Source organism: Apteryx mantelli, chromosome 5 (assembly GCF_036417845.1).
Source record: "Apteryx mantelli isolate bAptMan1 chromosome 5, bAptMan1.hap1, whole genome shotgun sequence".
Taxonomy (NCBI): domain Eukaryota; kingdom Metazoa; phylum Chordata; class Aves; order Apterygiformes; family Apterygidae; genus Apteryx; species Apteryx mantelli.
Window position 1 is genome coordinate 5,703,257 of NC_089982.1, and position 21,664 is coordinate 5,724,920.

General features: G+C 43.2%; 1 protein-coding gene across 6 annotated transcripts in view; it reads right to left on the bottom strand.

Moving 5' to 3' along the window:
* Positions 1 to 440: 440 nt before the first annotated feature.
* The window catches only part of PURG (purine rich element binding protein G), a 31,002-nt gene continuing 9,778 nt past the window's right edge, over positions 441 to 21,664 (bottom strand). Inside the window, exons 4-5 of one of the 6 annotated variants that reach the window (XR_010884317.1) lie at positions 10,355 to 16,635; positions 5,561 to 10,243 (exon numbers count right to left, since the gene is read on the bottom strand). Coding sequence is in view for 1 of the 6 variants with exons in the window: in XM_067297363.1 (XP_067153464.1) it covers positions 5,519 to 5,603 (85 nt within the window). In the remaining 5 variants the exon portion in view is untranslated. Of the gene's footprint in view, positions 16,636 to 21,664 lie in introns of all 6 variants that reach the window. The other 5 variants (XR_010884316.1, XM_067297363.1, XR_010884318.1 and 2 more) reach the window with 5 other exon arrangements.

The window sequence follows — 21,664 nt, forward strand, 5'->3', positions numbered from 1 at the left end:
TGTGGCTTTGGGTTGCTGCTGCTTTCAGCGAGCTCCTCTCAATAAATCATTTTCATTCCCAAATGCAAAACACTGGCTTCTGAAATTACTTAACCTCAAGAAATCTGTTAGCAACAATTTAATCTCTTAACTGGGAAGCAGACTGAAACCCAGCAATCCCTTTGTTGCACACTTACTTACCATATAGAGCAAAGGGGAAAAGAAGACATAAAACTGACCCCCCTCCCCCCCAGGAGACAAATGTGAGATAACCGAGAACAAAACACTTATACACTGAGTCTTGGCTGAAATTATTTCCTCCTCCAGGCAGATACATTTCCTTGTCACATTCACAACAAGTGCCCAGGCAAGGAACGCTATAAAGGCACACTGAAGCGGCTGATCCCTGAAGCAGCCACCCAAGAAACCAGATTATAATAAGCAGACTAGACAGTTAAGACTACACAAGTAAGCAAATTTATTTTAAGACAGAACAAATATTGTGGCAAACAACAATATGCAAATCCAGTTGGTAACAGGGGTAAATACCAGACTCGGTTTTCAAATAGATATAAAACACATTCGGATTTTCTCTTGTCCAAAAAGCAGCTTGCGCACGGTTTTGGGGAGGGGGAGCTGTTTGCTCCCTTCATCCAACAGGCCACAAAACTGCGGCACCAGGTGGGACCTCCTCTGCCAGCCAAGATGTGCGATCTTCGTCCTTGTCCCTGGGGCAGGGGACGGCGGCGCTGGGGCTAATTCCAAATGGTTTCAACTCTTGTCTCCCCAAAAAGGCAACCCCTCCACGAGACCTCCTCTTCCCTGCTGGCTCCTATCAGATTAACCTCCCCTGGCTGAATCTGCAAAGCAGGTGGGATGCAATTGCCTCCCAGCAAAAACAAGCACCCACGAAGCTGCTTTCTGGAAAAGCCAAATAAAAGCACACATAGAAAACATCGGATTGTCAATGATACTTTGAAACAAATTCAAGTTTATCGCTGCGTGTGTGTGTCTTACGTCGTACAAACAGACGGGAAAGACGCGTAGACTTCAAGCTGTGATGAGCATGTCCTCAGTTAGCATCCACAGGAGCACCATCAGATATGGGAGAATTAGCACCACTGAGTTGTGGGACCTAACTGATAACATGCATCACCAAAAAACCCAGGGCGGGGGCATGGGGACACGGGACAGTCTGGACAGTCCATTATAAACAATACAAGGCAATTTATGAGTTTTTGTACAGTACAATACAGCCACTGATCAATTCACCCTTTCAGTACAGTACAGGACAAGTAACACTTTGCACCCTGTTAACACTAGAAATGGCCACAACCCTCGTTCAGGATTTGGGCAGAAGAGAGGCGGTGGCGGTGCTGGGCGCCTGCTCCCAAAATTGCTGCTGCTGCCAGCTCCCTGGGCACCAGCGTCCCCCAAATTCCAACTGCCAGCACATCCCAATTGCACCAAGCCAGCTAGGCTCTGCCCCACGCCTGCCACTGAGCTGACAGAAAAATCTCTTTTAAAAGAGATTCCAAAATTTGCACTTCCTTCTGGCCAGTTCTGGTAACAAGATATGCTGGAAGGATTCAGCATATCAGTAGATCAGAGCTTCCTCCTCTTCCCGATGCACTAATGCAAGTGGGGACAGCACCGAGGTGCCCAGAAACCGCCTCCCAGATGCCCCAGCCAAACCCGCCTCTTACCTCCAGCATAGTGAGAACAGGGTCCATTGGGAAAGTGCTAAGTTACAGTACATTTGCATTTTTATATGTCGACTATTGAACAGCAAAACAGCTTGTTTGAGAACAGATTCAGTATCGTACAGTAAAGTTCACACTTAATTCTTCACCGTTTCTACACTGGTAACACATGCATTTTATTTCTGTTATTTTAATGCCAGTAGGACCAACATCCCTCAGAACAATGATCTAACATGAAACAAAACTTCCCAAGGAAAATATAAGTGTCACATAAGTTTCAGAAAACCTGTTAATCAGCATCACAATGTACTCAGATTTACATTTAGGATTTTTCATGCCATGACTTTAAAACACCTTTTGGTTAATATCCTGAAAAAAAAAATCAAAAATAGAACAGCTGGGGAATATATATATATATATATATATATGTGTATATATATATATGTATATGTATACGCATACATACACATATGCACGTACACACAGATAGGTGCATAGGTATGTGCACGTTTTGGGACAGCTTCCTATAATGCACAACTTTTTTGATAAACTTGATTCATTTCAAGGTCATCTGTATGTGTCTGAAATACTTTCTGAAAAGAACTCTAAAATACAGAAGGAAATTAAAGTCTCCTAAAAAGAAAAGGTTAGTAAAACATTGTCTGTGTGCCATTACAACGCATTTTCCATGAACTACCTTAAAACCAAACAACTAAAAATCCTTAAAAGAGCTTTTTTTCCTCTTAAAAGGTTCTTCCAAAGAAAGAGGTGCTATGGTCTAGGTTACATTTGGGCCTCATGCTGTGCTGTGCAGCGGAAAACACTTATTTTTAGTCTCTGGAGGACAAGATGCCCACTTGAAGGGGCAAAAAACTACATCCGTGGGGAAAAAAAAAATGAAAAAAAGACCTAGCGTCTTCTCAAGCTTCGTTTCCAAAGACTAAATGAGACCGTTTATCTCAGTGTGGGATTACAACACAGGGGCTGAATTTTCAAAAGTATAAGCCTACATCTTAGCGAAAGTGAACAGGATCTAAGCTCTAAGTCACAAAGTTACTTTCTGGAAAGGCTGTCCCCACCTCTGCTATAATTTGAGGGCTAAGATGTAGCAACATTACCAGATAGTATTTCTTTAAAGCTGGATTTGCAGAGTTAATTTGGCTGTTAAAAAATAAAAATAAAAATTAAAAAATCTGGATTCTATTTTGCATTATCACTTTAAAAATTAAACAATATAGAATATATGAGCATAACACTTCAGGCTGCTCAGGGTTTGTTGTTTTTTAATCACGTCCACTTTTGACTGAATACCCAAACCTATAAAGGTCTACTGAAGAAAAAAGCTTAAACTGAACCCAAGCAAAAACATCTTCCCAAACTGGAGTTGGTCAGGAAAAAATGCTTCATCTGCTGAAAGGAACAAAAACAATATTCCTACTTTTTTCTCTGAAGGTTATTTCCACCATGTTCACTTGCTAGCAGTGAAGGATAAGACCCAATTCGCTTTTCTCAGTTCACACTGATCCTGCGACTGACTGCTACAAACAGCGGCCCTTATCCATCACGTCAAGGCAGAAACTGCTGCCAAGGGGTATTGCCAAACAAGGCTTCAATAGACTATAGTAAACGAGGATGAACAGGAGCCCAAAATGCAGATCTCCTCATGGAAAGGACATGCAGCACCCTCGCAAAAGCCGCGATGCTACACAAAACCCATCAGGGTTTGGAAAGAAGCAAAACACTATCAGCAGTGGCAAGTTTACAGTTTGGGATATCAAGCCTGGAATAGCCTACATGACAAAGATCACCGCCAAATTTCAACCCCCCAAGGATCACAGCTATGTTTGCTCTTTGGGACAAACTCTATCCCATCAGTTTCTTGCTGGTGAGGGAGCTCAGGTTGCAAAACATCCATACCTCGTTATTGCACACATTTAACAAGAACAGCAATTCATGTCAAAATTGCTTCCTAATGCAAAACCTGATGAACTCCTACCACCGCTTTTGCGATTCAACAGCAAACCCAATGGTCATTATGCTCCGTCTTCTAAATCATCTGCTAGTGTTTTTTTTAAAACCACCTATTGTAGTTTAAGTCCATACACTATCTCAACAGCACTTTCAGTACAGGCACAGTGATGGCTTTTATTGCAATGGCTTGAGCGCGGTCTTTATCGACACCAGCATCTAAGAGCGGTTTTAACTTCATTTCTCATTGACCCATTCTGATAATGAAGGCCAAGTTCTCATGCCAAAATCAAGAGTACCTGCCACACGCTTCTCGCTCGAGCTCTATGTCACATCCTGTGGTCTGTGCAATTCAAAGTGTAAAACATACAATCTTGCACCCTCCCGACCCCCCGTGCAACTCCTGTATCTTTGGTGTTTTAAAAATCATGCTCTCAGTCCTCTGGGTGACCTCCAAGTTCAGAACAATGACGTTCACCCAGACATCAGTGATTCAGACGTTCATTCTGTTATTTAAAATCAGTTGATAGGTTTATTCCCCTAATTTATAAAATCGCTAACACATATGTAATGGAAATTAGGCACCAGACAGTGGTCACGTACACCTCAAAATGATCTTCTGACAGCCCCTACATCATTTATGCCATGCATCAGAGGCTGCATGGACTGGGAAAAACAAATGGTTCCAAACTCAGTGCTAACAGTACTTACAAAAGTGCAGTGCTCAATACAGTCAGGAGCAAAGTGACTACTAGTACTTAAAGTGCTAGTTTTAAAGTTGGTTTGGTTCAGTGTCCAAAATGTGGGGAGATGGTGTATGGTAGGTAGGGACGAAATCGAAAACATACAGCACCGCAACTGCACATGCCACACCAAAAGGGCTTCAAATCACACCACTGCAGAGCAGTGCATACTGCTGCTGCTCAGCTCATGGACACGGACAAGCAAACACCTTGACACCATTTTGGCTATGCTAAAGGATGGTTCTATTAATGCCATTAACACAAACCAGTTGAGAAAGCAAAGGTACACGGCTTACGAGAAAAACAAATGTCTCTCAGGACAGTTACAAGTCTTTGCTACTATGATACTCCAAGTCTAGCAAAAGCAAGCCTGGTGAGCCTGCCCAGAGTCACGGCAAGCTGCACCGCTGCTCATCATGCAGTTTATGGAGGAGCCGTGCTGCCGACTGCCTCCTTTTACATGCTATCTTACACTTAGCCTATTTACTTACTTATTCGTGGGTTTTTTTTTAAGTTTTCAGACTATGCATTAAGCTGGCTTTTTTTTTTTTCCTTAACCACCCTACCAGTGAAAGGACATTTCATACAGTAACAAGACGATGAAAGCAGTCTACCGAACATGACGATCCTAATGTCAGATCTTCATTTCTATAAAGGGAAACACGCCAGAGAAGGCTTTGGATAAGCAGGTATCGCCTTAATGTGCCTAGCACTGGGTACTACCCAGCTATGACAGAAGGAATAACAAGCTACATACGGTAAGGCATGAAGCTACATGAAGACAAAACTGAGCACCAGCCACCAAAAGGACTCTGGGTATATCTGTCTGTGCTCAGACGCTGTCTATTGCTGCTGCATTCTGAAAGAAGGCTGAAAAATGTGGATTTCCCCCTACGGATTCCAGATACTCCTTTATTAAAAAAAACCCAAAACACGTGACCTGCACTTAGTACGGCCACATGGTCTCTTCCAGTTGCTGATGTCTGCTTTTCTGGTCCCTGCAAACGATTACGCTGACCTGAAAGCCATCTGAGGCAGGCGCTGCAGGATCAGGTGGTTAAGTTCAGGGAGATCAGGAGTGTCTCAGGCAGGTGCCGCAGGAGCAAGTGGTTAAGTTCAGGGAGATCAGGAGTGGACAGCTGGAGTATCAGGGCCCAGAAACATCAAGAACCTGCAAAGCTGGGAAAACGAAGCCAGAGACGAGAGGAAGCTGTGGAAGAAGCAAGAAAACTGAGCATAAATGTTGTTTTGCTCATCCTTTACACGGGCATGTAGGAATCACAGAAGGGTTTAAGTGAGAAGGGGGTTCTGGGAGTTTCTCATCCTGCTCAGAGCGGGGCCAACGTCTCTGCTAGGTCCTGCGCCATTTTCGGGCCAGTGAAGCTGTACGAGTGAACCATAAAATAACCAACCGCACCCCTGAACCAGCGGAGTCTGACAGAGGCCCCAGCTGGGGTTTACCTTGAGAGAGATGAGCAGTTGTGGTATGCTTTAGATTTTTACAGCCTTTCGTCCCCTGATTTTGGGAGCTCATCCCAGTTCAGCAACAAGGCGTTTTTCCTCAAATGAAAGCCTGCCCCCCCCCCGCCAAAAAAAAGAAAGGGGGAGGAAGCCAGACTTTCAATCCTCAAAATGTTTCAGTAGGCACTAAGAAAATGGTCACTGAATATCCTGAATGACATCCCAGGCCCTCACAGCACAACACACCTCGCAATCAACCACCCCAAGCGTTTGTCAAAGAAACATCTGGCTGCCCAGCATCTGGGGCATGTGATCCCAACGAGAATCTTTTCACGAAGAAAGCTCCTTTAAAAAAAAAAGTATTCACTTGCTGGAGTTTACCGTCAGAGTCCACTGTTTGTGTTTGGTAGCACTTTGCACATTTTGTAAATCACTTTGGGGTTAAGCACAATGATTTGAAACATGCCTTGAGTTTGTAGCGGTACCTTTCAGTTAAAGCTGTCAATGTTTTCACGTACCTAATTAAAGAGCAGACACTAGGGAGAGGGTTTTGCAGAAGCAGACAACACAAATACCATGGGAAAAAAATTACAAAGGGCAATAAATGACCTACAAAATAGGTCACTTATATCCAATGACCCGTATTTAAACAAGCAAAGAGCCAGGCCACACAGCCAGGAACTGAGATGCAGACCCAGCTTTGCAGGTGCAGAAGCAGAAAGCAATGGCCAGGAAAGAACCTAGAAGGCAGAGGAGGGGAGCCCAAGATGCTGCCCAGCCCCTGCAGTGAGGAGGCCTCTCTCTTTAAAGCAGCAAGTTCACATTCATAGCTCTACATTTTTAAATTCAACCCTCTGAGCAGCTTAAGGCAGCAGCGATTGAAAATAAAAGTTGGCCTGCTCTACATCCATCCCTCTCTTCCACCCAAAACTCACCGGGGGAAAAGTGTCCGCATTTTCACAATATTGCTTTAAGGTAAACAATGCTGGAGTCTTCCAATATAAAAAGCAATTGTTGTGTGTCACATTGGGCATGGCAGAATTTTCCATGACTGTTGTTATCAAATACAATGTGTAGATCTCACAAGACTGTGATCATATATTACCATGTCATAACTTCTTATATCCATAGACACTTGGAGAACATTGCTAGTAACACTGACACAAAAAGAATCTGCAGTACCAAAATTGCTCATTTGCCAGGTCTTTTTATTAAATGTTCCTTTCTCACAGGAGAGTGTGTTAGCTCATGGTCTTACCTTCAGCTCGAGCTCTGCTCAGAGCTGGTTTTTAAAGAAATGAGTGAAATCGTGCTTTAGCCAGTGCACCAGATTTTCATGTAAATAATCTTGGCAATTTCTCCAGCCTCCAAAAACAAGACTAATTTGAAAGTTTACTAGAAGCAATGTTTTATTTTTGGATGCAGAGGTTTTTGCTGCATCAAGGCCTGCAGGTATCTGTATGCTACAATTAAATGCGGACTTTCACAGGTGAATAAAGTGATTCCTAGACACAGCGTACCGCAGAATGAAAAGCAATCCAAGATTGCACAGTATCAAAGGCGTAATGCAAACACAGGGCTATTTCTAATTATATGCAAATTATCACAACAGAAAACCAGACCCTACAGTGGAAGACCAATTCCAGGAAGAAATAATCATCCATCTTTTGTACACATTCACGCTTGGGAACTGCACTCTACAAGCTTCATGCATGGGAAACTGTGCCCTACTCAAAAAAACATCAGCTGTAGGTTTAATGCAACCCACAGTACAAACATGAGAGTTGGAAATTCATGCTTTCAGTTTAGGGAACAAAACATTTTTTTTCCCCTGCACAAAAATATCCATGGTGCAGGATGATATAAACCCACCTTTTTTGTATACAGTTGAAAATAAAACCTATTATAAAACATAAAAAAATTGTGCTGTGAGACTATTCCAGCCAGACTTGAACCTGCCAGAGTGGGTCACAACCAAGAGAGATATTAAGCACCTTAGCCCGTCCACCTGTGTCAGTGCCTGCGTCTTGGCCATGAAGACAGCAGTCTTTGCCAAAGAACAACGCAGTTTGGAGCACTGGCAGTTTTCTGAGGCCAAAAGAATAAAACACCACTTTATGCCTGCTCAGTGTTACCTAGTCCTACCAGGATATTCACATGCATTGCTAGATGTTGGTGCCTGTACCCAATGTTATGAGACACATTCCTGAGAAACTGGGGGGCAGCAGAATAATTCTAATACACTGCACTTCTGTAATAATGGTTCTTGAAAACGTGAACATTGGACCACAGGGACCGCACATTGAAAGTAAAACATTTTATTACCATCGGTTAAGCTTCACAATGCACACTTATGAGTAAGATAGAGGTTATATGAAGATCACTTTGCTTGCTACCAACTACAGCTTCCGGGATTAAACACAGCAGCTGTTGAGCATAACACTCCGCTGGAATGGAAAGGGAGCAATGTACAGCTGAAACCGCAGGGGGAGTTTAGTTTGGCAGAAAACAATCACCTAACTTGAAATTCAACCAGGAATCAAGAATCAGTTTTTCCGCTGCACAAAATGCTGCAGCATCCTTTAGAACAGCTGGCGATCAAGTATTACACCAAGAGTCAACGGCTCCCAAAGGACAGCCCTTCAACACCATACCTGCCTCGGCATTTATCACATGTACCCACAGTGCCACATGGACACAAGAAGGGAAAAATCAGAGGGGCCACTACTAGCTTGGGGGCTCTGCAGTCAATGAACTGAGACACGATTCATGGCAAGATGCTGGCTTTGTGAATGCAAGAGCTGCTGGCTAGTTGCACCTTTGTTCTGACACCAAAAATATATGCATCTTTCCTAGATGTCTGAGGTCATGAAAAAGCTATTCCAAACCATATACTAAAGAATCACTAACATAGCTTAACAGCACAAGGTTTTTTTGCCCTAATCAATTTACCTTTCAGCCAATCTTCTACAAGCAGCTCAGAATTGCATCAAACTATATCCAGAGGATCACTATATTCTGATCCTCCCTTTCTTGCTATTACAACTCTTATTTCACAGTAGTTTCTGCATTTATACAAAACTCAAATGAGAGGGAGAGGATTCCTTCACCGGTAAAAGGTAACTCCAAGTATTGCTAGCACAAAACTGCTGATTGCCTTGTTTTAGAAAATGAGCTGCTTGGCTACAAAGCTGGGAAACCTTTGGTGGAAGGTTGAAGTGAAGCCTCTCTGGGAATGAATTTAGAAAACCATATGCTCCTGCTACCTGAAGCCAAAAGTTCCCCAGGAGTCACATTTTCTGAAACTGATACTATTTTGCCCCATGGTGTTCTGTTATGCAGCTCACCTGGACTGCTCAGTTTGCCAAAACTTTCACTGGTGAGCTGTACAGGAGAAAAGATCTCTTCTACTGAGCCCTGAGTATTTGCAAGAATGACGGCTAAACACGCTCTTGGAAGACTGAAAGACTGGAGAAGCCTGGCGTTTAGGCTGGGGCAGGTGAAAAATATCCAGTCCTTACCCTCTTGTTCGTCCTCTTTTGCACAGCATCTTCGGGCTCCCCAGCATGGCGAAGAAGAGGATGGCATAAGTCTCAAACAACCAGAGAGGACAGCTGTAGGGCATACTGCAACAGCTCAAGGGCAGCAGGGTCTCAGCTTGGACAAAGAACCCGATGTGTGAGCAAGGCTTTCGCTGCATTTACTTTACTCACCTCAATGCTCAAAGGCTGCAGTGGCAAGCCTGCCCCGGGTGTTATTCCAGTGCACCTCGTAGGTTTTGAAAACAAGCGTGGGCATTTTAGTGAATATTTTTCTTTGATTTTCCTCTATTTTAAAAGGGAAATGCACTGCTTGTGAGCAATTAAAAAAATACCAAGAGCTTCACTATGCAAAGTTAAAATTCATTAGAGCCTAAAAGCAAAGAGCAGTGCATGGACAAATTTATACTTTCTGTGTCACTGAAATATATGAACATTGAGTGTAAAGTAGCAATATGGAGAGGGATTGACTGTGTTCTCCCTACTTCACGTTGTCAAGATCCTTAGGATGGTGAGGAAGTTAAGGGGATCTCTCAGTTCAGGCTTTTCTCCTTCTGATCCTGCAGTATAGAAGGGGTAAAGAGACAGTATATCTCTGTTGGAGAGCGTTTAGGAGCATATCTTAGAAGGAAGTTTAGAGACAGACAACACAGGTGGCAGTCCAGTCCTCCCCCAGAGAGCCGTCGTGCTCTCCAGAAGGGTCCGTGAAGTCCAAGCTGTGGCTCAGCCTTCACTCTTACCTCTTGCTTGTGTTTCAAGGGCCCATTCCTCTAACTTTCTGACCCTCTTTTCGGGGGCTTGTAGAAATACTTTGGATGTGCCATCTTTTGAACTTGAGCTCCTGTTGCTCCTTTAGAGATGAGACAACAAAAACGACCATTTCTTCACCAGGTGTGGAATTGCAGTCCTTTCCCATTCTTGGGTCAGCTTGGAAACAGTAAGAGGTTTTCAGGAACTGTACCTGCTGTTGAAACCTTGTGAGACTGTGGGTCATCTAAAAAGGAATAAGCACACTTCTGGAGGTTATCCCTACTTTAGAGGCTGTCTCCTAAGAGTACAAAGGAGGTTCGTTCAGAAAAGCAACAGGTTAAACTGTGGTTTGCTTCTGCTGCTGCTGGGAGGACTAAGCGGGCACTTCCACTCAGGATTGTGGGTTTTCTTTTGTACATCCACCTATCAGCACAAAACACATACTGCAAAACAAACAGGACAGCAGGGCATTTTTAGGCTGTTTTTCAAACAAAAACATTTTTTCAAAATCTCTGTAATGTGCCTTGACCAACAGATCCCACAATCCTTGCACAGCTAAAAACTGACAACATCCATGAATATGTTTGTTGGATTACTTCAGCATCTCCACTTTTTACAAGATAGCTAGGAGAAATCTATCGCTTCTTAGTTCAAAGCTAAGACAGAGCTGAGGGATGGCTGTGCTGGTGTAAGCAGAAAATGTTGTTAGTGAGCGCAAGGGATGCAGTAAGCTTACATGCTGACTGCATGTTGGCACATTCAGCTCCAAAGGACAGAAAAGTCTGTACGTTCTCTGAAGCAGATGCTTTTCTTGAGTACCAGGCAAGAGCGAAAATCCCACAAGACAGCCAAGGAAGGTTAAAACAATTGGGCTCTTGCAGTACCCAGAAGAGAGTTGTTTTTGTCTTCCCCGCGTAGTGATATTATGATATACAATACACGTGGGAAGTGATCCCTTGCCTAGCTCAGGTTTCTGTGACTCACGGCCTCCTGGGCCTTCGTGGCTGCTCTTAGCTCACCAGGTTGACGTAATGCTGGATTTCAGGATCACTTGCCTCCTGCTTTTTGTCCCAGTCAACAACAGCAGGGGTGTTGGCAGAGGCACCCCCAAAAAGCTGTGGATGAAGGGGAATCTCTCATGAAGGTACAGCCCGGCTCCTCCTCCAGCCCATTCTCACCTCTTACATTTTTGGAGGGCAGCTGGAGCACCTTCCCTTTGCTGCCACTTCAACCTGGGTCCCGTGGGCAGTCCCTGATCGTCCCTTGTCCCAGTGGCTCCCAGGATTGCCACGCACTGCTGCAACGGGAGCTCGGATGGGCTGGGGCACTTGCCTCCTCCATGGGTAGTGCCTCCTCGCAGTGCCACGCTGAGGCTCAGGCAGAGTGGCAATATAATCGGGGTGGGGGGGGGATTAGGGGTGTTACAGCCTTTCCTGACACCCCCAATATGCTCATCCCACATACCTGGATTTACCAACTCACACCACTGCCGTGGGTTGATGCACAAACTAACATGGAAGCGACCTACAGTAACACACACAGAAAGGTGACTCCAGTTATTCTGCAGCTAATTTAAACATCCTGGGGAGAATGAAATCCTGGCAATGTTTAGCTTAAGATATGCACTTTCAGGCTACAGCCTATTTCTTCATTCAAGGAAACAAAAACGAAACAAAATTAAAGTTGCACATAACAAAGGATCCAGCCACAACAGCCAGCTGTGGTGAGAAGCAGGAGTCTAAGCTCCAAGCAGTACTTGTAGCAGACGCAATTACGTTCCTCCCTGGGGAAGCTGTTATACACTGACTACAAGCAAGATGTTGCACACTACCTGATACCAGCAAGCTTACAGTAAGTCCACAATCAAATCTTCCCCAGGTAACTGATTTGTGCACCCTGTCTCAACATGAGAATGAGCACAGAGGGGATGAGCTGGAACCACGGTATGGCTGAATAACCATTGTTTTGCTGTCGCATGACCCAAAACATGACAAGAACCTGCCTCAATCTGCAGTTAACATCTTCCAAACCCCCATCGTCCATGCAATAGCTGCACAAGCACGTGACTGGTGCAGAACAGGATGCCTTTAGCAATGGGAATAGTTAAGGTTGAAGCATACCACAGAGACATAGAGGAAAACAACTGCCTGGAAAAAATAAAGCCAACCATGTATCTTTTTGTCCTACATGACTTATTGGCTGCTGCAGTTAGCAAAAGCATAGGGAAAGAGGGAACCAAGGCTATTAATTGTCTCCAGGAATGAGAATAAAAATAAAAACACATTACACAGTTGGGGGTGGAGTGGGTATAATTAAATGCTCAAATTAAAAAAAAGCTACCTACGGTATTTAGAGGTTAATGTAAAAATGTAGGCTAAAATTTATGGACAAGCTCTGAGCCTGCACGCAGACATACGAAGGGAGTTTCTTCAAGTGTAACAGTTCACCACTAGCTACTGTAAAGCTCAACGAACATTTGGGAAGAGTTCAGCAAAAGGTTTTGTCTCCCCTTTTATAACTCAGAGAGAAAGAAAAGTGATCACATCAACAGGAGACACACTAAGGCTTTAAAGGACTTAAAGGTAAGAATTTTTGATGATTAGGTAGATGGATGTGAGAAAATTCACTTTCCAGTGAGCATTTAGAAACTAGAAACATATAATTGCTTTAGTCAAACAAAGTTTTAGCGCTGGGCCTTGCATTTAGTTCCTCTCTGGTATTTACCATTTTGAATATGCAAAAGCATCAGAGCTTAGAGGAACACGACAGTCAGCCCTAGCAACCCTCCCGCCACCGGGTCTCTGAGAAAAGAAAGTGCTTTTTCATTGCAACTTGGGTATCCTAAGTTGTGTTGTCATAAATATTGTCTGCCCAAACCATGTACAACCATATTTTCCAGATAGGTGGACAAAATGATGACCTGCAATCCGGGCCATGCAACACACAGTTAAACCATGCCAGGGTGCTGAGCACTGCTGCATTTATCATGTTGATATTGATTATCGCAGCAAGTATAAGGTTTGGAAGAAATTCAAAGAGAAGCAGTTTTGTGGCAATTGCACATGCAATCGAGAATTAATACAAGAAGCATGCAACTGCTTGGAAGCAGTGCCTGGTTTAAACAGCACATTAGCATAACCCTGCACCCACTGCAAAAGGTGAAGAGAAAAGAAAAGCAAGCAGCATATCTTAACTAAATTTTAGAATACAGGATAAGGACTAATACAGTGAACTAAATTAAGACTTCTTCATCAGTTTGCTGCTGTAAATGACCTCAGTCTGCTTTGAAATGTGTTTCAAATCCAGCACACAGTAAGCATTCATTAATGGAGGTATGATCCCTTAAAGAACCCAATAGTAGGAATTTACCAAAGACTACGAAGGTAGGATATTCCAGGGATAATACTGTGGCAGACAATACCATATACACGCCTTTGAACAGCCCTTCAGAGCTTTTTCCAGTAGAGTCCATATCCACACACCGGTAACTTCACAGATCCCGAGCCACACTTTTGCCAGGACCCTGGCAGCTCAGCCCTACTGAAGATCATGCCTGGGAAAAGCTCTTCTAAAATTGGCGGCAGCCAAGTGCTAGCAGTTTTCAAACTCTTCCCAGAGTTTACTGGCACCTCACCAAACAGACTGTCCTCAGGGGCAGTTCAGTTCTGCTGCAAATATCTGTTCTGATCATTGCTATAAAAATCTTGGGGGTATTCACAAATCTGGAAGAGAAAAAAGTAACCATTGTGGATACATCGCAAACAGAAATACATCTGCTGACTGCACATTGAGTGTAAATGGTTGCTTCTGTGTATTTTCACTGCAACAATCCATAATTTTACTACTAAGATTTTTACACATGGCTGCAGAATTTATTTCCATGGTAGCCCCTGGCCACTGGCTAGATCTTACGGCTAGCAGAGCAAGGGGCTAGATTGTCATCTTCTGAAGAACTGAAACATTAGCATTTCCCAAAACAAAAACATCTCCCAAGATATGAATGGAGGCAGCATCGCTGTTCTGAATCTGAAACAGTAGCTCAGTGCTTCTGCTGTCATGTGGACAAACTGCATCCAGTAGTAACATGAAAATGAGACCGTAATTCTTTACAGGGGTAATTGCAGTTTTACTCAGCTGTTTCTTGAGAACAGAGAGCAATGGAAATATGAGGGATGGAAGGTAACTACAGGCTATATGAGAACCCAGAAAAGCCTTGTTACAACAGCGAAGCCCTGGACCTAAAGGAAGGAGGAACACCCCCAAAGCCTGAACAGGAGAGGAGGAGAGCCCATGTCTCAGAAAGGCATGTCCTTTTTTTGCCCCACGTCCAGAATTAGTGGTGCAGGAACCGACCTGCAATTACCTCCATGGCTGAAAGATGAAGAAAAGGGCCCAAGCACTGGAGCAGAGTTGTGCTACAAAAGCTGGTGCCCTCCATGTCCCAGCAGGACAGCTTGGGGTTTGGATGCCCAGAGGAACCGGGCCCTCGGACCTCAGGATGTCCTTCCCGGCAGGCAGACAAAAGGACAGGTGGAAACCTAGGAATTATCTCAAGCCCTCTTTACAGATTATTTTCACGTCCATGCATGAATCCTTACGCACTGTAGCACAACACAACTTCTGCTAAGTATTCTAATACGGCATTTGCTGTACACTCAGTTGAAATGATTCTTCTCTTTTCACATGACAATGTCAGACTTGACTATGAGCTTCAATATACAATTTTAAAAGCTTCCTGCTTGTTGTGTTCTTGATGAAATAACATGAGCATGTGACTTGAAAATTACTTCAGGCCTCATGAAAACTGGGGGACAAAATGATATTGCTGTACCTTGCAGGACTCAAAAAACTATCGGGAAAGATCAGGCCAAGAGGAACAGACGTGACTGGAAATTTATTTGACGTGAGCGTAGATTAAAAAGTAAAGAAAATGACAAGATGCCATCTGCCCAACCTGTTAGATCTGGTTTGCAGTATTAAGGTCTTATAAAAGAATGTCAGCAAAATTTAGAAGATACTCTGACTTTATGGAAAAACATATTGGAAACAATCTGTGAAATTTCAGGAAAGAATGAGGCTGGATCATTTTTTAGACTACATTTATAAAAAACTTTCTCAGGGAGTACCGGACTCAGAGAACACAACGAATTCTGCTATCTGAGGGATTTTTGAAATGCCAGCACTGTTATCCTCAGACACATGAAATGGAGAATGGGACCCAACAGTGAGTGCTTCCTTTAGCCTTTGAGATTAGCACTATTGGAAAAAAAACCACATTCTCTTAAAAAGGCCAGCTTCTGTCAACATCATTTTCTCTTAAAGGATGCTATGAAGCTCTGTGGATGAGAGGTGAGCTTGCACCAAGGGTTTGAGACAGGTGACGCTGCCCGATAGCCTGGAGGAGATGCGTTGGGCTGCTGTTTCCAATTCTGGGCTAGGGTTGCTGCGAGTGCAGCACGCAGCAACAAGTGCAAGGAGGTTACGGTCCAAAGAAATTAGCTCGGGGAGCTCTGCCCAGAATGAGAAGACTTGTTATCTGAAAATGGCGTCACGTCACTGGAAACTGCTCAAAGTTGATCTTCAGGTGCTTTGACTGTCCTGACACCAGAAGAAAAAGCTTCCTCTGGCACATTGAAAGTAAGTTGCTATCTTCATTTTCAAGTCCCTCCTGATTCCCATCCTGTACCTTCTCCCATTCGACAGCAACAGGCTATTTCCCACTTCTGAGCAGACTAAGGTGCCAATTCCTGCTCGCTGGTACTACCTTTTTCGGAGAGCTGCTCCTCATGCTTGGGAGGAATCTCCAAAACCAGCCACAAAACTGCTCTCCTTCAAGTCCCTCATTAACAAAACAAAACAAAAATACTGCAAAAAGACCACCTGCAAGCCAGTCCTGCTTTATTATTCCCCTCCACCCAAGCCTCTACGCTGCCTCTGGCCTTATACCTCCTCTCTAAGCTTTCAGGAGAAGAGATGATTTTTTTACATCAGGTAGTAACTGTTTAGAGAGAGATTTGGGGCTTTGTTGAGCCCGGGACACCAAATGCAGGAAAGAATTGGGCAGAACCCAGCTGTCAAAGCTATTTCTAGTAAATCACGTCAGTCTTATGGAGACTTTGGGGGCTGTTCAGAAAGGCTGACTAAGCACATATGATTTAGGTGCCTTGGAAAGGTGATTGGGGGGACTCAAATCAGATGTCTAAAGTATTGTCATGTGAACAACCCCCGAGACTGCCCTCTCCCATAGTTTTGAGCTGGTTCAAGTGTCAGCAGGAAATCTCTCCATAGTGGAAGCCTTGAGTGCCAAAGCCAATTGTGGCCACCTGGGAACCAGCCGTCTGGTCTGCTCCTGCGATGGGAAGTCATCGGGGTCTGCCACTGCTTGCATGAATTGTGCTGCAGCTCACCATTCACAACATTAACGGCGAACAGCATGGATAATTAATTTATGTTAAAAATACCAGGACTACACTGGCACATTCAGTCTTCTCCCTAGGAAGAGGATAAAAGAAAGAACAACTGTGGTGTGACAGATGTTAGTCATATGCTTAACTGCTCTTCTGGAAGGCGCTCAGATATATGTGTCAAGTGATTAGAGCCAGGTGAGAACCTGCATATACTAGGAGGAGCTTCTTTATAGTTATATCTACACAAAACTGTCAGATCACCTTGCAATAAAAATGTTACTAAGGAAAATCCAATTAACTTTCCACACAGCTGAAGCTTCTGGGACTTGGAAAAAACACAAACCTAGAACTCTTCAGACAGTTACCTCGCATCACTGGATGGGCACTACTTGTAGCATGGCTTGGAAAGAGATGGTGACACAACTACATTATGACATGATATGCGAAACACTCACTGTACAGTATAACATGTAGCTCCCCATCCAGGAAATAAGAAGAGGTGCCTAAAACTTATCCAGAGCAAGCAGAAACAGCTCAGGTAGAAGATGCGAATGAACGTCAATGTTTAGAGTTTTGCTGACTTCCAAAAAGCCAGGATTTCACCCACTGAGAACAATGTGTTTCCATTCCCTATTTAAAATAGTTGCAGATTGTCATTCTTGAGACCATAAGATGGCTTGTTGCAAGGTTTTGAAAACTCTTGACAGGCAAAAACTAAAAAACTGACAGTCATACCTTTTCTATCAGAAAACTGAAATTTGAGAGCTGTCCAATTTTACTTCAAGATCCCAACTTGTATGAAACAACCAGTAGCAATGCATAAATGATGCCGCTGAAAATCAAAGCCACATAAGTAACATGAGGAGGGAAAGACAATGTAAATACAAATGGGTATGGCAGGAGAGGAAAAAAGGTGGCAGAAAGAGCACAGATGAATGCCAATTTAGACAAAAACATAATTAGCACTAATAAAGTTCATTCAAGTATTTTCCATGAATATTTAAATTATTGCACGATGAAAATAATTTTTATACCTTTATGTAACAATCCTTGAAGATTTGGGGATACAAGGGAAAGACTATATTTCAAAATAAATTGACACATGGAGCTTATATAATCACTAGATGCGTTCTTCATATTTGTGCTTAAACAGATATCCTGTTTATACTACAGGAAACTCTTACACCTTGAACATCATAGTTCACCCAATAGCATTTCTTTTGCCAGTTAGATCGTGGCCAGTTTCTACCTTACCAGGATTTGGAAAGGCTGATTTACAATAACACATTTTTTCTCTACATCAGACACTCATGGTTAACCCAAGACTGTGGGTGCCAAAAAAGGAGAACCTACAGATAGTAAGGGCATGACCACTGAAACAGTCCATATAAATCATAAATATTGTGAAGATGGTGGCGGGAATGTCAATAAAAATAACTTTTATATTTAGGAGAATGCTTGTTGATTGGCTATTCTTCTATGTCCTATTTAGATATAAGCAGAGGCATAAATGTTAGATGGTGTTCTGCTGCCTTACCATGTACAAAAAAGATGTATATCACAAAGTTTTGTGTAAAATTTGTACTGTGGTATTTTTATAGTATTCTAAAACTACTAAAGAAGGGCAAGAACTACTGTTTAGATTCTGTATGGCCTATTTGGAAAAAGCAGGGAAAAACAAAAGTCAGCAGTTGGAAAAATTCACAGCCTCATGGAGAAAGTGGTTATGACTTCTGTAATTAGTCTTTTTAATTAGTATCACAGTTGATCTGGCAGGATGCATCAAGTGAGGTGCTGAAGAAGTCTGCCCAGGGTACTGAACTCTTCCCTGTCTGACTCAATGATTTGATAATGGGTAAGAACGATTTAAGTTGCAGATGGCACATACTTGGGCAGGACTGGATGCACAGAGAGGGATGGATTTAGAACTGAGATTGATCTTGACAAGCTCAAGAAACAATCTGGAAAATGATAAGCTGCAACTAGCTCAGGATAAATGCAAGCTTCTGTGTTAAAGTTGAAAAAAAGCCTCTGTACAGATATGGAGTAGGAAATGCCTGTTTTGGTAGCAGTTCTACCAAAAAGACTTGGGAGGACACAGTTATAAACTGTGCACGAGTCAATGAGGTGCTGTAGCAAAAAATCAGCATTTGGGGTGTACAAGCCCTTGTACTGTTTGCTCAAACTGCTTCTTGTACTGCTTCTGCTCAAACCTGGTAAGATTGCAGCGAAGGTACTTTTCCCAGTTTTGGATTCAAGAAAGAGATGGACTAATCAGAAAAAGTCTAGATAAAGCAACAAGAACTAGATGAGGGCTAAAAATTACCCTTGGTGGAAGGCTTTGTATTTGCTTAGGAAAGGATGCAGGAGAGACTTGACAACAGTCTTTGATTATGTAAAAGTGCTGCTACAAGGAAGGGAACAAACTGTTTCCAGATCTCCTCTCACAGAACATGCCCGAAAGATGAAAAGCAACAGACTTAGATGGTAGCAAGTGAAATATGGGTTCGATAGGAGGAACATTATCTAACAGTAGGCTCTGAATCTCCATCACTGGAGATCTTGAAAAGCTGATTTGACCAATTGTTTAACTTGGAAAAAATATAGATGCTCTTTGCTGTGTAGACCCTGAAACATACTATTATAGGTAAGGACCATCAAATAGCAAATTTAAGTTTAGTGTCAACTGAATTACTTTCTTTTAACTTTCTGCAGACTGCTGAGTGCCAGCTGGGTTGAAAACCAGGGTAAGGAATGGTTTGGCTTAGCCAGTCCCACCTTTGAACGGGGGAACACAGCTGACAGCCCTGCCAGCACTATTTTAATACACCTTATAAAACATCCTCTCACCCTCCTCATCCTTGGACTTCTCATGGTCTTGTGGAAGACAAGGGAAGTCTGAGGCAAAGGAGAGGCTCTGCTCAACACCAGCAAGTCAGAACTGTTTAACGACCCAGCATTTTCTGTGAGAAGACAGCATGCCAATGTAGTTTCATACAAAACAGCAGAGAAAAAAAAGCCATAAAACTGAGCAATCAAGTCAGGAGGTGCCAGAATTAAGGACTGAGTAACTTCAATTCTGACCTTTGGACATATGCATAGAGAGTTTAATTATGCTATCTCTTACAACTTTCCCTTCTCCTCCAGCATACAGGTTTCTTTTTCATCCACCATCCTGTGCACAATCCAAACTTAACCTATGTGTACCTTCCAAACACTGCATGAATATCTACTCAGTATGTTCCTCACTAAATTTCTTCTTCTTGCTTTTGCTTTTGGAGGTTATCAGTACTGATCATCTCACAAACTCCAAAGTCAAATGAACTTATCTTTATCATACCCCTTTGAGGTAGGGAGGTATCAGTCACCCCATCTGATCACTGGGGAACACAGGCACAGGCAGAATAAAGACAAAATTATGCAGTCTCCATTATCAGGAGGGCCTAGCTTGAGATGCTGACAGATTTTCCACAGTACTTGCAATTATACAGCACTTTGCTTGTTGAAAGCACAGTTTTCAACAGCCATTAACACCTACCACTTCTGCACATCAGACCTCGGAGTACCAACACTGGCGTCCAGAAAAAAAAATCAGGCTATACATGGGGTGATCATCTGCAAAGTGTTGCAAACTGACACAAACCCTTTTGCAAAGTCAGGCACAGAATTTGTTTCTTGAAAGCTGCTTTCACCAGGGATCATCCTTTCTTTCCCTCTAATCTCTTCCAGCTTTTGCCACACCTTTCTTCTTCTGCAACAAAAAAGAGCAGCCACCCTACAGATAATGTTGTCCTCCATTACATAGTCCCAAACAGTTCATGGAGCATTAAGCAGTGAGTTGAGCAAGGCTCCTGTGAAAAGCACACAAAATCATGCATAAATCAAGATGCGTGAGCAAACTTAGCAGGCAACCAACCCTTGTATGCTCCCCTAAGCTACTGCACGTACCCTGTGCAAGCCTAAGTCTCCTCTAGCAAAGTAAATGTAAAGTTACTTGAGTCTTGCGAAAAGCAAAGTGAAAAGCAGTATTTCCATCACATGCACCAACTTGGCCCTGATAGGATTTATTGGCAAGACTAAATGCTTCAGGCCCACAGGACTGCAGAATCTTGGACTAGTCGACCACCCAGAAGCAGTGCACTACTGCTGGACAGACATGCCCCAAAGTGGCAGGAGACCCGCGCCTGGTCCCTGCAAGGGGGGTTGGGATTTGGGCACTCTGCCCCATTCTGCGGGCAAACACCTTCCAGTACCAATGGCGCTACCGATTCCTGGCATCACAGACACCAGTCACCATGCCTCACAGCTCCCCAGAGCACAAGTCATGCCCATGCTGCTCTCCCCCCACTCCCTTTCCCCTCCTCTACCTCAAAGGAAGAGCTTCACTCTGCTCTCACTCCCCTGCTCCCGCTGTGCCTTGCCAACAGCGCACACTAAAAACATGACCAGATGGGGATATGCACAGGATCCGGGGATTAACCCGTGCTTTTACCCTGCAGCCTCTCTGCCATTTTCAGATGGAGAGTCTATTGTACGCAACTTGTAAAGGATTAGCATTAATAGTATACTCAGCTGATATTGCTTATGAGATCTGTTTCCCTGCTCATATCGCTTGTTGGACATATCTGATGTAGAAAATGGAAAAGATGACATTTAAAAATTTTAAGATATCAAAAGTGAAGGACCTATCGGAAACAGGAAAAAGATTACTGTTTTTTATATATATACCTGTATATATATATTTTTTAGTATTTCTCTCTCCCCTCTATGCTAATTTGTGTGCTTACATACATAAATTCATAGATGTTATATCAGCACTGTGCTTAGTGGGGTTGGGCAGAAAGCCTTAGCTGCCTTCAATCAACTGACATGAAGAGTGATCTTTTTCCCAAATTAATCCACCTATGGTAAATTACCAAGATTAAGAAACAGCTAGACACAAAGTCCTTCTGCCTACAGGACAAATTTGCCCCACATTGATTAAAGAACCAATCTAACTGGCAGTATTTCTAACCAAGAACTAAAACCCAGGAGCTGTTATCCTTCCCTGTTGACTGCTAGTACATAGGGTAGGTCTGAGATGTCTAAAAGACAGAATATGTTTCTGCAAAGAG